The 12,706-nt window shown below is 35.6% G+C and overlaps 1 protein-coding gene across 1 annotated transcript in view; it reads right to left on the reverse strand.

The window, feature by feature from the left end:
- Positions 1 to 12,706, reverse strand: part of LOC121406839 (glutamate receptor ionotropic, kainate 2-like) — a 45,018-nt gene that overhangs the window by 4,835 nt on the left and 27,477 nt on the right. The window contains exons 10-16 of the mRNA XM_041597710.1: positions 11,999 to 12,103; positions 10,791 to 10,982; positions 10,157 to 10,315; positions 9,005 to 9,176; positions 6,986 to 7,463; positions 6,246 to 6,516; positions 2,438 to 2,503 (exon numbers count right to left, since the gene is read on the reverse strand). Coding sequence (XP_041453644.1) covers positions 2,438 to 2,503; positions 6,246 to 6,516; positions 6,986 to 7,463; positions 9,005 to 9,176; positions 10,157 to 10,315; positions 10,791 to 10,982; positions 11,999 to 12,103 — 1,443 coding nt within the window. The remainder of the gene's footprint in view (positions 1 to 2,437; positions 2,504 to 6,245; positions 6,517 to 6,985; positions 7,464 to 9,004; positions 9,177 to 10,156; positions 10,316 to 10,790; positions 10,983 to 11,998; positions 12,104 to 12,706) is intronic.

The following is a 12,706-nucleotide window of genomic DNA, read 5'->3' on the forward strand; positions in this document are numbered from 1 at the left end:
GTACGTCATATCTAGAAAACATTTTGAACAAACATGTACTTTAGATGTAGACCTTGCTGGCTTTCCATAGTTGTGATTGATTGGATCAATCGTACTCTTTGTAAGACGGGGCCCAGATGTCAAAAAATGCATGCCTAACAGATTTATAAAGTACCCACGCTCGACTGTAGTTGACAATTATATGTGATACCAGTAATGACTTATCAAACAAGAAGGACTATGGTTGAGGATTGGCTGAATTCCTGAATGACTGCCGTAATTATGTCAAAATCTAATGGGCATTAATCAGGATAATGATAGAGGGTGAGGGTTGTTTATTATTGATGTTAATCAATAAAGACACACTTTTTTTAATACTCGGCTTCCATCAGGAAATTTGATAGTATCCAAGGATAAGTTATTTTCTTTATAATACCAAGCCAAGTGGGTTAGTGCAATAGTATAATTTTTTCTAGGTGTGTTAGGTCCGCATGCAAATAAAATGGTGCTTGTAGTTGAAGTGGTGGTAAACAGAAACAGGATAGTCACTCCGAAAAGATCAAATCAACAGAGATACCAAGAACTGGTAAGTGTTGGACAGGAAATAGAATAATGGCGGACAGACAACAGAATACGGACAGAAAACAGACTAAAAGCTTATGAACGACACAATGTTTGAAGACAAAAAATTAATTGACTATATAACAATTGACGTATTTTAAGGAGAAAGCGGACCAACAACCAAAAAATTGTTTTTAAAACAATGTTGATGGGGAAAACAGACCAACTGAACAATAATGGAGACAAAAACCCAGACTTTCAACAAAGTGACATCACACTGACACCATGTCCCTGGGAAGCGGGGGTGCTAGGGGTGTTGAAGCACGCCCAAAACTTACCTGGATGCGCTGCGTGTGTTATTCACTAATAGGCAGCACCCCCAAGTAAATTAGGTATATGCCTAGTACCAGAAAATAACAGAAATTTAACAAAAATGCCCTTCATTTTGTATTGAAAGTTTTTTTTTTGCTTGTCAAATATTTCCTAGACCTAAAAATGCCCTTCATTTTGTATTAAAAAACTTTTGTTTCTTTTTTTTAATTCATTTTTTTTGTTGCTTGCCAAATATAAACCAGCTCCCTTTACTAAACAGCCGTTTCCAGAGCCCTGACCGACACTGGTGAATATTCTAAGATTATATTGACCCTGAAAAGGAAGATAATCGATATTTATAGCCTACATGGGTACTCGTCCATAACGAAACCATTTAGTTTAACGGGTATATCTAATATGATAAAGAAGCGGATAAGCCAAATAACTTTAATTTAGAATAAAAACAATGTATAATAAATATGGCTTGTGCCATCAGATCGGGTTGTCGCGTCTAGTATCGCGTAACGTGACCATTCGAGAAAAGGACCCCCTAAATTCGCAAAAGTTCGGGTCCAGTTCACCCGACCTTTCGCATGATTTGGATTACAATATTCACAAATCATCGGGTAAATTGGACCCAAACATTCGTATATTTGACTGAAATGTTCACATTTCTTTGGGTAAACTGTACCTGACCTTTCCGGAATTTGTGTGTGTGTGTGTGTGTTGGGGGGGGGGGGGGTTCTCGAATCTTCGGGTTACGCGATTGCCGAACCGACCCAATGTGATGGTACAAGCCATATCACATTGAGTATCGCGTCGTCATCAATTTTTACTTTTTGCATATCAGGGTTTTGATACCATATTTTGGTAGAGCATGGTGAAAGTGAAAAAACCCCTACAACCCAAATTTGGTGGGAATCGGTCCATGGGGCCTCAAGACCTTATGAACACAGAATTAGCCCCATTGAAGTCAATGTATCATGATTGGCCTGGTTATAATGCTAGGATCCAGGCCAATAATACATTGACTTCAATGGGGCTAATTATGTACTCATGTGGTCATATCTAAGACCTCCATTGACCGATTAATAACAATAATAATATGCAACATTTATATAACGCTTAATACAATTGTTTCTAAGCGCTGCACACATTTGGTGATTCCCACCAAATTTGGGTTGTTGGGGGTTTTCATCATGCTCTACTAGTGGCGTACCTAGGATTTTCCGAGGGGTGGGTCAAATTCGTCCGCCGAAAAATTTGACAAGCCCCCCCCCAAAAAAAAAATTTGTACGTGACTCGTCAGGGGGCAGGGATACGTCCCTTACATGGATTGTGACTCGTCAGGGGGGGGGGGCAGTCTTCCCCTCTGCCCCCCGTAGGTACGCTAATGTGCTCTACCAAAATATGGAATCAAAAACACTGAAATGCAAAAAAGGTTTTTTGTGACGTCATCACTTACGTACTCTCTTGCATTCACTCATGAAAACAAATCTGCCTTTAACAACACGAAACAGAAACGATATTAAGAACAAATGGAATGGATATTGGAACATGAAATGGAGTGAAATTTTAACTGTACCTTGCTATTGTTTTCCTGCATAGCTGAACCATTATTTCTTGATGATGGAAGTTTTTCACTCCAATCCTGTCAAATATACATTAGCCATGGTAACCATAGTAAACAGGAATTAGAACTTATCAATACAAAATCAAAATGATCAAAATATAAGAATTAATTGATAAGAGTAGAGAATATTGACGATGCTATTAATTTTACAGATAATATTAAAACGAAAAAAAAGAAAGAAATACAACTGAATATCAATGCCATTGTTTCATGAGCATCATGAACAAATGATAACCTTCAAAGTAATTATATTCGAGTCAACTCCTGACAATTATTTACACAAATTGATAATCCCATGATAAATCTTTTTCACTAAGAATTAATTTCCCGATAAAGGCTAAGACCAAAGACTCGCAATACATGAAAATGAATATTAATGGAAATAAACAAAGAAAAAATTGGTTTGACTTTTAGAGTTGAACGCAAAAATGTGTGCAATGTGTCAATGAATTGGCTAGCAATTAGCAAGATAGGCAACACGACGGTATTTCGTTTTACATAATTATTACAGTCTAAATTGTAGGTTTTTGTTACATTACTGGATTATTAACAGCTTGAGATGATACGAATACCGCGTACACATGCAAGTACAAGTGCAGCACTGATGTTTATGTGGACGAAGTGCGTATACACATAATTATTAACATACACTTGACAAAAGTACACAGTAAAAAAATAGCACGTTGTTTAAGCCGGTCACTCTAACAAGTTATTTAAACTTTTTAAACAACTTTTTAAAAAGTTTAAACAGTTGTTTAAAGAGTTCAATCAATAGTTGTTAGTGTGACGGGTTTAAACAAAGTGCTTAAAAATTCAAACAGAATTTTTGCAGTGTATAACGCAAAAACTAACAATTTCAAACACCCTATAATAAGTAGATCTATTTCATCCAAGTAAGCGTTCTTTTTCAGTAAACTGATTAAATATAAAAAAAACCAAATCTTTCTGCTAGCGTTTCTCTTTGTGTTTCCCATGTTTTCTTTTTTTCTCATTGCCTTTGTGGTTATAACGAATTTAGTGGTCACAATTACCGTTAAATATCATCATCAATAAATTAGTCATTATCATCATCACCATTGCAAATTATCCGCATTGTTATTATTGAAATCATTTTCATCATATTGATTATTACTATTATCAATATATCATTATCATAATCAATACTATCTTTATTAATGAATTATTATTATCATTAATATCGTCATCATTATTATTTTATCAATTTATGGCACACATTATCCTAATTTATATATTCTTTATTGACGTTGAGCAAAAAAAATGTTACGCTTAACAATAGAGAGCAGAATAAAAGCCTTATTCCCTGCAAAGTATCGAATTAATATTCAATTACACGCGTGACTTGCAGACTTTGAATCACAATATTGAACTACACGACAAACAAGACAAGACAAAAGACAGTATTGATAAAAATATATGATATATCTGAAATTCCCTGTGAGTACGAATGAAATAAAAGAGTATTTAACGAGGGACAATACGTTTAGAAGATGTTTAGGTTGTATATATGCATGTTTTTTATGGGAATGGAAAGTAGATAAATGATTTAAAATAACTTATCCAAAAAAAAGTTTTTTTTTTCCAATAATTTACAATGAAAAAAAAAAATTTAGGTAGTTTCTCAGAATTGTAAAATGAAAAAAAAAAATATATATATATCTTAAAGATGATATTATTTACTTGGGAAAGAAAATCCTTTCCAGTATTCAGTTACAATCCATTGTCTGTATGTGGGCCCGGACATGTTGATAAACATGGCCTGCCGACTGAATTGAAGACTTGCATAAATAATGCAAAACGGTCGCCTTTTCATGCATGTTCATTATGTATATCTAAGCAAATCGAAGTCAAAATCATTTGCAAAAAAAAATCAAATTCTAGAAGAGCATTCATGCTTTTGGTGCAGTAAATTATCTCATAATCATAAATAATGACTTCAATGCTTGGCATGCAATGTTAGTATTGGCTTTAACAGAGGGCATGTTCATATTTGACAGACCAAGCAACCAGGAGAGTACGATTTGAACTACTATTTGCGTTAAAGTGACAGCAAGCACTTACAGATATGAACACCACTTTGCGCTGTTAGTCAAGAGATGTAGTGACACGAATATTAGTAACACAACACAACGATGAAGAAAAAATGAATCAAGTAAAACATGAATATTAATTTCTAGTAGCACTTGACAATGTAAGCAGGCGCAGATCCAGGGAAGGGAAATTGGGGAAATAGGGAACGTGATTCCCTCTTACGCAAACTGACATTACGTTTGTTTATTATAATTGTTTCGTGTTTTTTTTTTTTTTTTTTGGGGGGGGGGGCTCTGAGAATGTCTTTTCTTTGCTTCTAAGGAAATTCAGACGAGTTCCACTCACTCTCATATTAATTGCATAATTATGTACTTATGAACCCTGGATCCGCCCTGTATATAAGGTTAGCATCGAACTCGATTGTTAGTTGCTTTGAATGCAATTTACGACGGGACGTGAGCCTATACAATGACACAGAGTTATGGGGTATTGTGGGGGCAGCGGTAGAGGAATAAGGGTGGGGGGGGGGGGTAGGGGAAGGAAAGGTGGGGAGGAGAGATTTAGGAAGAGGTGATGAGGGATGGTTGGGTTGCACTGGTTTTGAATGGGTGTTAGTATTACATAATGTAGAAATAGTGTTGTTATAAAAGTATGCGGGCCTACGACTGACTCTTCAGCATCATTATTTTTGAATGATATTGCTATTCGGTTTCCGCTTAATCCTTTTAATCTAATTTTGGTTCTCTGTGCGGCATCTCATATTTTGGAAGGGGAAGATGGGAGTATTCAGGTGATGAAGAATCTTTTATGTGGAGGAGTGAAAAAGTTTTGGACAAAATTGGCTCTAGTCTATCCGATTGGATAAATAGAATGATTATTCGTGATACTTATAGGTCAACAACAAAGCAGTTTGCTATTTAAAAAGAAGCTCGAATGCAAAAAATAATCTCACAAATATTTTCATCATAACATGGAAAGTTCAAGTTGCAATAGAAATCTAGGGGTACAATCAATGGAAGTTGCTAATTTCTATATCACGATGCGAGGTTTTTTGAGTGAAAAGTCCATCAAATAAGAAGCTAAAATTAGAGAATATTGCTCTTTAGAGAAAAAAATGTCATAGACTAAATTTGACAGACTTTTTCTAGACGCTAAGTAATATGACCATAATTTAAGTACGCCATGATTGGGCAACGAGTATTCCAAATTGAAAATAAACGCACAAGAACAAGATATACGAAAAGAATGATAAGCTCTTTTAAATGATGGTAAAATCCTAACAGATAAGCCTTTTTGTGAAATTTTGGGAATAAATCTCGATAAACCTGACATAATGATCAAATTATAGAGTTATATGCTGTAATTGTTAATCGGGTCCGATATAATTGGTGTAATCTTGTAATAACATTAGATTATGTCTTTGTATGAAGAAATTTTACATAGAAAATTTACATACACTCTAAAAAATGAAGTGCTAATTCAGATCTTAAAGAGCGTGTATAGTGACTGCACTTCGGAGTGCTGATTTTTCTCGTTCAAATTAGAACTAGACATATCAGCACTCCGAAGTGCAGTCACTATACACGCTCTTTAAGAGCTGAATTGGCATTTCATTTTTTAGAGTGTAGAACCTGAGTTTTTGTCGGAGGAGTGTCTAGAATAATTTAATTAGCAGTCAATATGTTCGAGCGTGGAAACACATCAAACTAACCTTTTCTTTGGCTTTGCGCGCCTCCATCTGTCGCTTCCGCTTGTAGAACGACGGCGGCCGATGCCACATGTGCTCGACGATGACAGCGATGAACGAGAGAACAGCGCCGATGATGAGGACGTAGAAGGCTCCTGCTATCTTGGAGAGGCCGATGGCCGAGGCCTTGGTGTTGGGGTTATTGTTGACAATTTCTTCAGGGCAGATTGATTCCCTTTCGAACCACTTCTTGCGGATTCCTTCGAGGATACCTTCTTCCTGGAGCTTGAGGATACTGTCAAAGAAAGAGAATGGTTTGACAAAGGTTGGAGTGAAAGCTGTGCCCCGTAAAGTGATACAATATTATGAAAAATTGTGGTCTTTTCATAGATGATTTGCTACAGACTTACGATTGAAATTAATAAAAAAATGACTATATACAAATCAAAATGCTCACACTTAACAGAATATAAGTAAAACTTTTGGGAAAACTACCCATTTTCGTAAGATGAAAGGAGCAAGCTATTTGAACTCTACTTTCGTTGAAATACTGACCTTCGGATGTTTAGGAAAATCAAGTTATTTATCAAAGGCCTAGAAAAGAAAACCCCTGTCTTATTCTACTTTAAGATGTTGTTCGTGCATTTCATGTTACAAAAGCTGTACATCTTAGATTCAAATTTACAAAACTTAGCCAAGAAATCTGGAGTAAGTAAGTTAACCGGTGAGACGTATTCAACTTGATCTCCATCAGTGAGACTTACGCAACGGAAAGGTTATCCCTGTAGGCCGCCCCCTGCGGCGTGGCAATGCCATATCCCTTGAGGTTGAACGGTTTCCCCACAGTCATGAGGTCACACTCTGTCTGCTTTATGTAGTCTAAGATCGGTGCGTCCCAAAAGAAGGCATAGTCCTCGTTCTTGACCCGTTGGTAACCTGCCTTGTCCGAAGGCACCCAAGGACTCACAGAACTCGATGACATGAAGTCCCACATCCGCTCGTAGGTGACTTGGTTTTTCCTCTTCTCAAAGAACCTGTGAAGGCTACTGTTCTCGATGGTGCCGTAGACGATCTTGTTCTGATTAGCTAAATCCTCCAGGGAGTTGATAGGGTTCTCCATCCGGGTGACGGTCAAGAAGGCGGCAAGGTTCGCCGTGTAGGTGGCGATGATTATAAGGGCGAAAAACCACCAGAATGCACTCAACATTCTACCCGATACTGACACTGGGGTATTGTCACCTCCTAATCACGATCAAAGGAAAATAATGATAGAATTATAACCTTCCTCTTTCATCTTTTACACAATTTATTTAGAACAGAAAATCAAGAAAGACCGCACTTCCCAAATTCCAGGTCAAGTAGAGTCTTAAAAAGTGGCACCAGTAGCCCTTCTAAGAAATTATCCAGCCAAAAGTCTTTTTTAGTTTAAAATACAACTTATGCAATTTTTATCTTTCTATGTTGGAATTGTTTTCAGAATAAATCGAGCAAAAGAAGCTCCTATATCAACAGCAATGTCACAAGGTGTCCTATTTGGTTTATTGTTCCATCAGCCCCCCCCCCAAGGTCCCACTGTCTATCACTGTTAGAAATAATTAAAACAACGCTGTTTACTATGTGAATCGCACAGTAGTTGTTTATTAAAACATTTTAACAAGTGTTTAAAATCTTGTACAACCATGATTATTGATAATTAAATATTTGAATTTAAACTTTGTTGTTTAAGATTTTAAACTCTTGTTTATAATGTTTAAACAACTACTGTGCGATTCACATAGTAAACATTGTTTTTTTTTTGAATTATTTTCGACAGTGATACTTACATAATCAAGTAGTTTCTAAAAAAAAATAACAAACTTGACAACCCCAACAATTTTCGTCAGTCTATCCATATTCCTAATTTCGAAATATGCTTTAAAAAGCTTTCTATCTTTGGGAAAGAGAATTATGCCATGTTGCTAGATAATACGATTGTCAATCGTTTTTTTAAATATGAAATCATCAACTTACTGGAATGAAAGCACCAACAGAATTTATTGTGATAATAATTTGCGCCAAAAGCTATGAATTCGAACACGTTGATATTGTTTCATGTCGTTTTGAAGCTCAGTAATCAATATTTTGTGAGACGGAATTCCCGTTCCCAAAGATAAAATTCCTTCTTACATCCTACTATTCTTTGTAAGTTATTGAAATTGTAAGAAATAAATAAAGTTGAGAATTTGATCATATTTGCCTTCGACAGGATGATTGGTTCTCACATTCCAGTAGGCTGATAAACATGATATGGATGGAGAAAGAGACAAGAGAGGACAATTACCAGTCTGTTTGAATTATCGTAGAAGTTTAATCTAAATATCAGCTGATTACGAGAATTTAATGTTCGATATCAAAATTTTAATGTTTAAATTTTGCATACCTCTTTGAATTAAAGCGGTGTAAACACACCTGTTTTTGAAATGTGTGAAGATAAACTAATTACTAACCGACAAATAGTTTGGTGTGGATTGATGATTAGTAAATGCATGTACGTAACATGGTTATAATGATTATATTGAATTCCCATCAAAGCTACCTTTGTAGGCCCAGACGACCACTTAATTCAATTTGCCTACCAATAATGAACGAATTATATTATAATCTTGACTGCACGAAGAGGTAAGAATTATGAGTATCACTATCATCATCATCATCGTCGTCGACATCATCATTTTCATCACCATCATCCCCATCACCACCACCACCACCACCATCATCATCATCATCATCATCACCGCGATTACCTTGCTGAAGACATGAAGCGAAGGCGAACCAGAGACTGTTAAGAAGGTTGAAGTCATCTGCTTCATCGCACTCGGGACCACCCTTCCCATACGCACTGTAAGGGCTAAGGCGATCTAAGATGAAAATGAGGAATCCGACCACGAACAGAGACGCCAGGACACAACCCCACACCTACAGGAAGACCAAGGTCAAAGGTCAAAACTTCAAGACATCTTGCGGCAAAGTTTGGACATAATGCCACAGTCATACCGGCGAAACCAATCAAAACAATTATGTGATGTCCATTGACATACAATCGGTCGGCTAGGGGGAATGTAACACAAAGATTAGCGACCAATCGCGAAATGACCAATCAAGATCATTGTTACACGCGCATTTGGCTCAAAAGACTGGCCGATAACCAATCAGAAGCGTTCTTTCATCTTTGCTATTAATCGCAAAGCTTTGTGTTACGGGACCCTGCAGTCTGTTTCTTTGGTGTGACTTTAGCATTTGGGACTTTTCGCACCACGACACACAACGAATTCAAGAACACAGTAAATGTATCGAAAAGGCCCGTCAAATGACAAACAACAGCTGGGAGGTCTTTGTCGAAAATTGTTGAGCCAGAAGATCAGTTTCGTTCTAAGTTTCAGAGCTGACGAAAAATTGCATACATGTCGTTTTCCAGATTTGAGAACGCAACTGCTGTTTTGGTTCACCAACTTTCGACAAGAACTTCTTGGCTACTATATACCGCCTTTAAAAGTGCAACACTCATCATGTTGATTTATCAAGTTTGTTGATATTTCAAGGAAAATTGTATGATTTGTTTGAGTAGAAATAAATTTAAAAAGTTACTTTCTCCTCAATCTTTTGGTTGTATTTTGACGGAGTGATAGGGGTGACAAACTGATGCCATGTGATTCCAATCTGATAATGTTCTGCGTTTCCAAATCCCACTGCTGCCACAATAAGTTTGATAAGTTAACGGGAATTCAAACATACGAGATGCACACACTATGCAGTGCATGAAATCGATTTATGAGAGTGTAATCGTCTTTCATCTTCCGTTTCTTAAATATATCTCACATATATAGACAGGAGGCCAATATAATAAAGACATTATGCATATCTAACATATTGTAATAAAATGCAAAAATCTTACTAACCTTTATATCAAGTGGTTCCAGAAAAGCAAAGACATTTGATTTCTTCTGAGGCTTTCTTAATAATATTCCGACGCCGTAATTCATGTAAGGCTTTGTAAAATCAACGACGTTTTCACGATCAGAATTAATTACCATCCCAGCAACCGCCATATCTGCTTTCTGAATGAGGGCAAAAAGGAAAAAAATCCATAAACACTTTAAGTTTAATGTTAATAGTATCGGTATGAAAAAGGGCTACTTTTTTGTATTTCGGGATAGCTAAAATCAGGCCATTTTTATCTCATTATTAAGTCAGATGTGAACATCAATTTAAAATCTTTGAACAGTAGATATTGTATTACATTCGGATTGTTTTGTGACAGAGTGTATTATGAACATGTTTCCGTATTTGAAAGAATGCGGCAATCGAAATCATTTATTCAACCAAAATTCAATAAAAACGAGTATTAACGAATAAAAAAGCCCTATTACATTAAAATTTCGCATTCCCCATTTGCGTTGTAAGAACAATAAACTAAAAACTGCAGAAATTAAAAAAGTTAACAGTGAACAGGTATTAAAAGAGCCCCCCCCAAAGAAAAATCCCCCAAACAAACAGACAAACAAACAAAAAAACCATCGATTACGTTCTTACCCCGTAGTATACGTCCCCTACCAATCCGTTCCATCGTCCATCTTCGTTTCGTCCGCCATATTTGTTATCAGCTACCAGGTATAGATTGTATTTGAAGTTCTGCTTCTCAGCAATCTTTTCTAACATATCGATGCAGAAGCCTGTGTACTTAGGCCCGTTGACAGTTTCCTCTAGCGTTACAAATGGTGCTTCCTAAAAAAAAAAAAAGTTTTGGAACGAGAGAGAATTATAACTTTTTACTCCATTTCACACATCATGACAGTCATATCAGTGATATTTTCGCGGAAGATTTTTAAAATATATATTTTTTTTCACATATATTTTTATCCCATTTGCGATGTTTCAATAAATATTGTCTGTTATATCTCTTTCTAATGATGCACCTTGGAGTATGAGTGGATCATACTGTTTAAACGCCTAGTATTTATCACAAGCGTGTAGTCTAGTTACACTTTTTTTTCATTCGAGGGGGGGGGGTGCAGCCAAAAAAAGAGGAATGGTATGGTACTTGGATCATTCCACAAATCTGGTGGGTGTTCCATAAAGCTGTTCGTAAGTTAAGAGCGACTGGTGATCCTTTCTTGTGGTATGCATCAATATGTTTATTATTATTATTATTTATTTGGCCATAAAAACATACAAAAATTGTACAATGTAATTACATAAACACAATTTGAAATTGAATAATTAAATATAGATAAAGTACAAATGAAAAAGAAAAGAGTAAGAAAACGGTTTTCCATGGGCCAGGGCTCGCAAAAGTAAAATTCAGTACTATTGCCCAGAGGCATGCGAGCCCTCATGGAAAAACCGTTGAGAGAATATTGCACATTCAATATATAAAATTGCACATTATTAAAATTCAAATAAAACACATTGACAAACATTATTCTAAAAAGTATGTAACGCAAGGCAAGATACAGTAAAAGAAATAAAGACGGGTATCGGGAAGAATTTGAATTTGGGTGTTGGTTTAGTGCGTAAGAAAGGTTCACCACTGCAGTCGTTCTTAAAGTCGCTCTTAACTTACGAACAGTTTTATGAAACACCCTAGATAAAAGGAATCAACGGAATAAGCTGTGTTTGGCAGAACTGAAATACAGGTGCAATCATCATATACAAAGTTGAAGAAATTATATTTCAAACTTCATTAAAAATTCCCCACCATGACGTTAATGATGATCGCGATGATTTGCCCTTGATCTTACCTCAATAGTTACGATGTTGAATGTTTTGTTGTGGAACTCATCATATCTTCTGATGAACGGGAACTGATCCAGGGTGAGTTTCGACTCGTAATCCCACGATCCAATCTAATTCATAAAACAAAGATACTTTGACTCTCTGGGAATAACTGAAATCCAACATGTTCAAACAAGGTAATGATATTCAATGCTGACTATATCCAGGCCCATGCCAATTGTTGATTGTTTAATTACTCCATCAATTGATTAAAGAAATGAATAATATATTTTACTTTTTTCACTTATGTATGTTTCTATTGATTCATTAATCAATTAATTTATTTCTTTATTTTTATTTAATAATTTGTTTCATTTGCCTATTAATCTTATATAATTCGCATTTCAGGAGCAGTGAGTTCACAATCTGCAGTGAATAATAAAATTTATAAAATATATTGATGGGTTAGAAAATTGATAAAGACCTATTTTCATGAATAATATGAATTTCAAATCTAATTTTAACTTTAAATTGCATTAGCTTATTATGTTTGTATTTCATGTTATTTTCAAATTATTGAAATATTTGAGATTTATTCTAACAAAAAAATGTTAAGCAAATGAATGATCTAATTTCAAAATGAATCAAATCTTATATAAGGGGATAAATATTACACAAAACATATTTTCCCTCTTATTTTGAACAGGAGTATATTCCCATCAATGTTATCAAAC

This window comes from Lytechinus variegatus, chromosome 2 (assembly GCF_018143015.1).
Source record: "Lytechinus variegatus isolate NC3 chromosome 2, Lvar_3.0, whole genome shotgun sequence".
NCBI lineage: Eukaryota > Metazoa > Echinodermata > Echinoidea > Temnopleuroida > Toxopneustidae > Lytechinus > Lytechinus variegatus.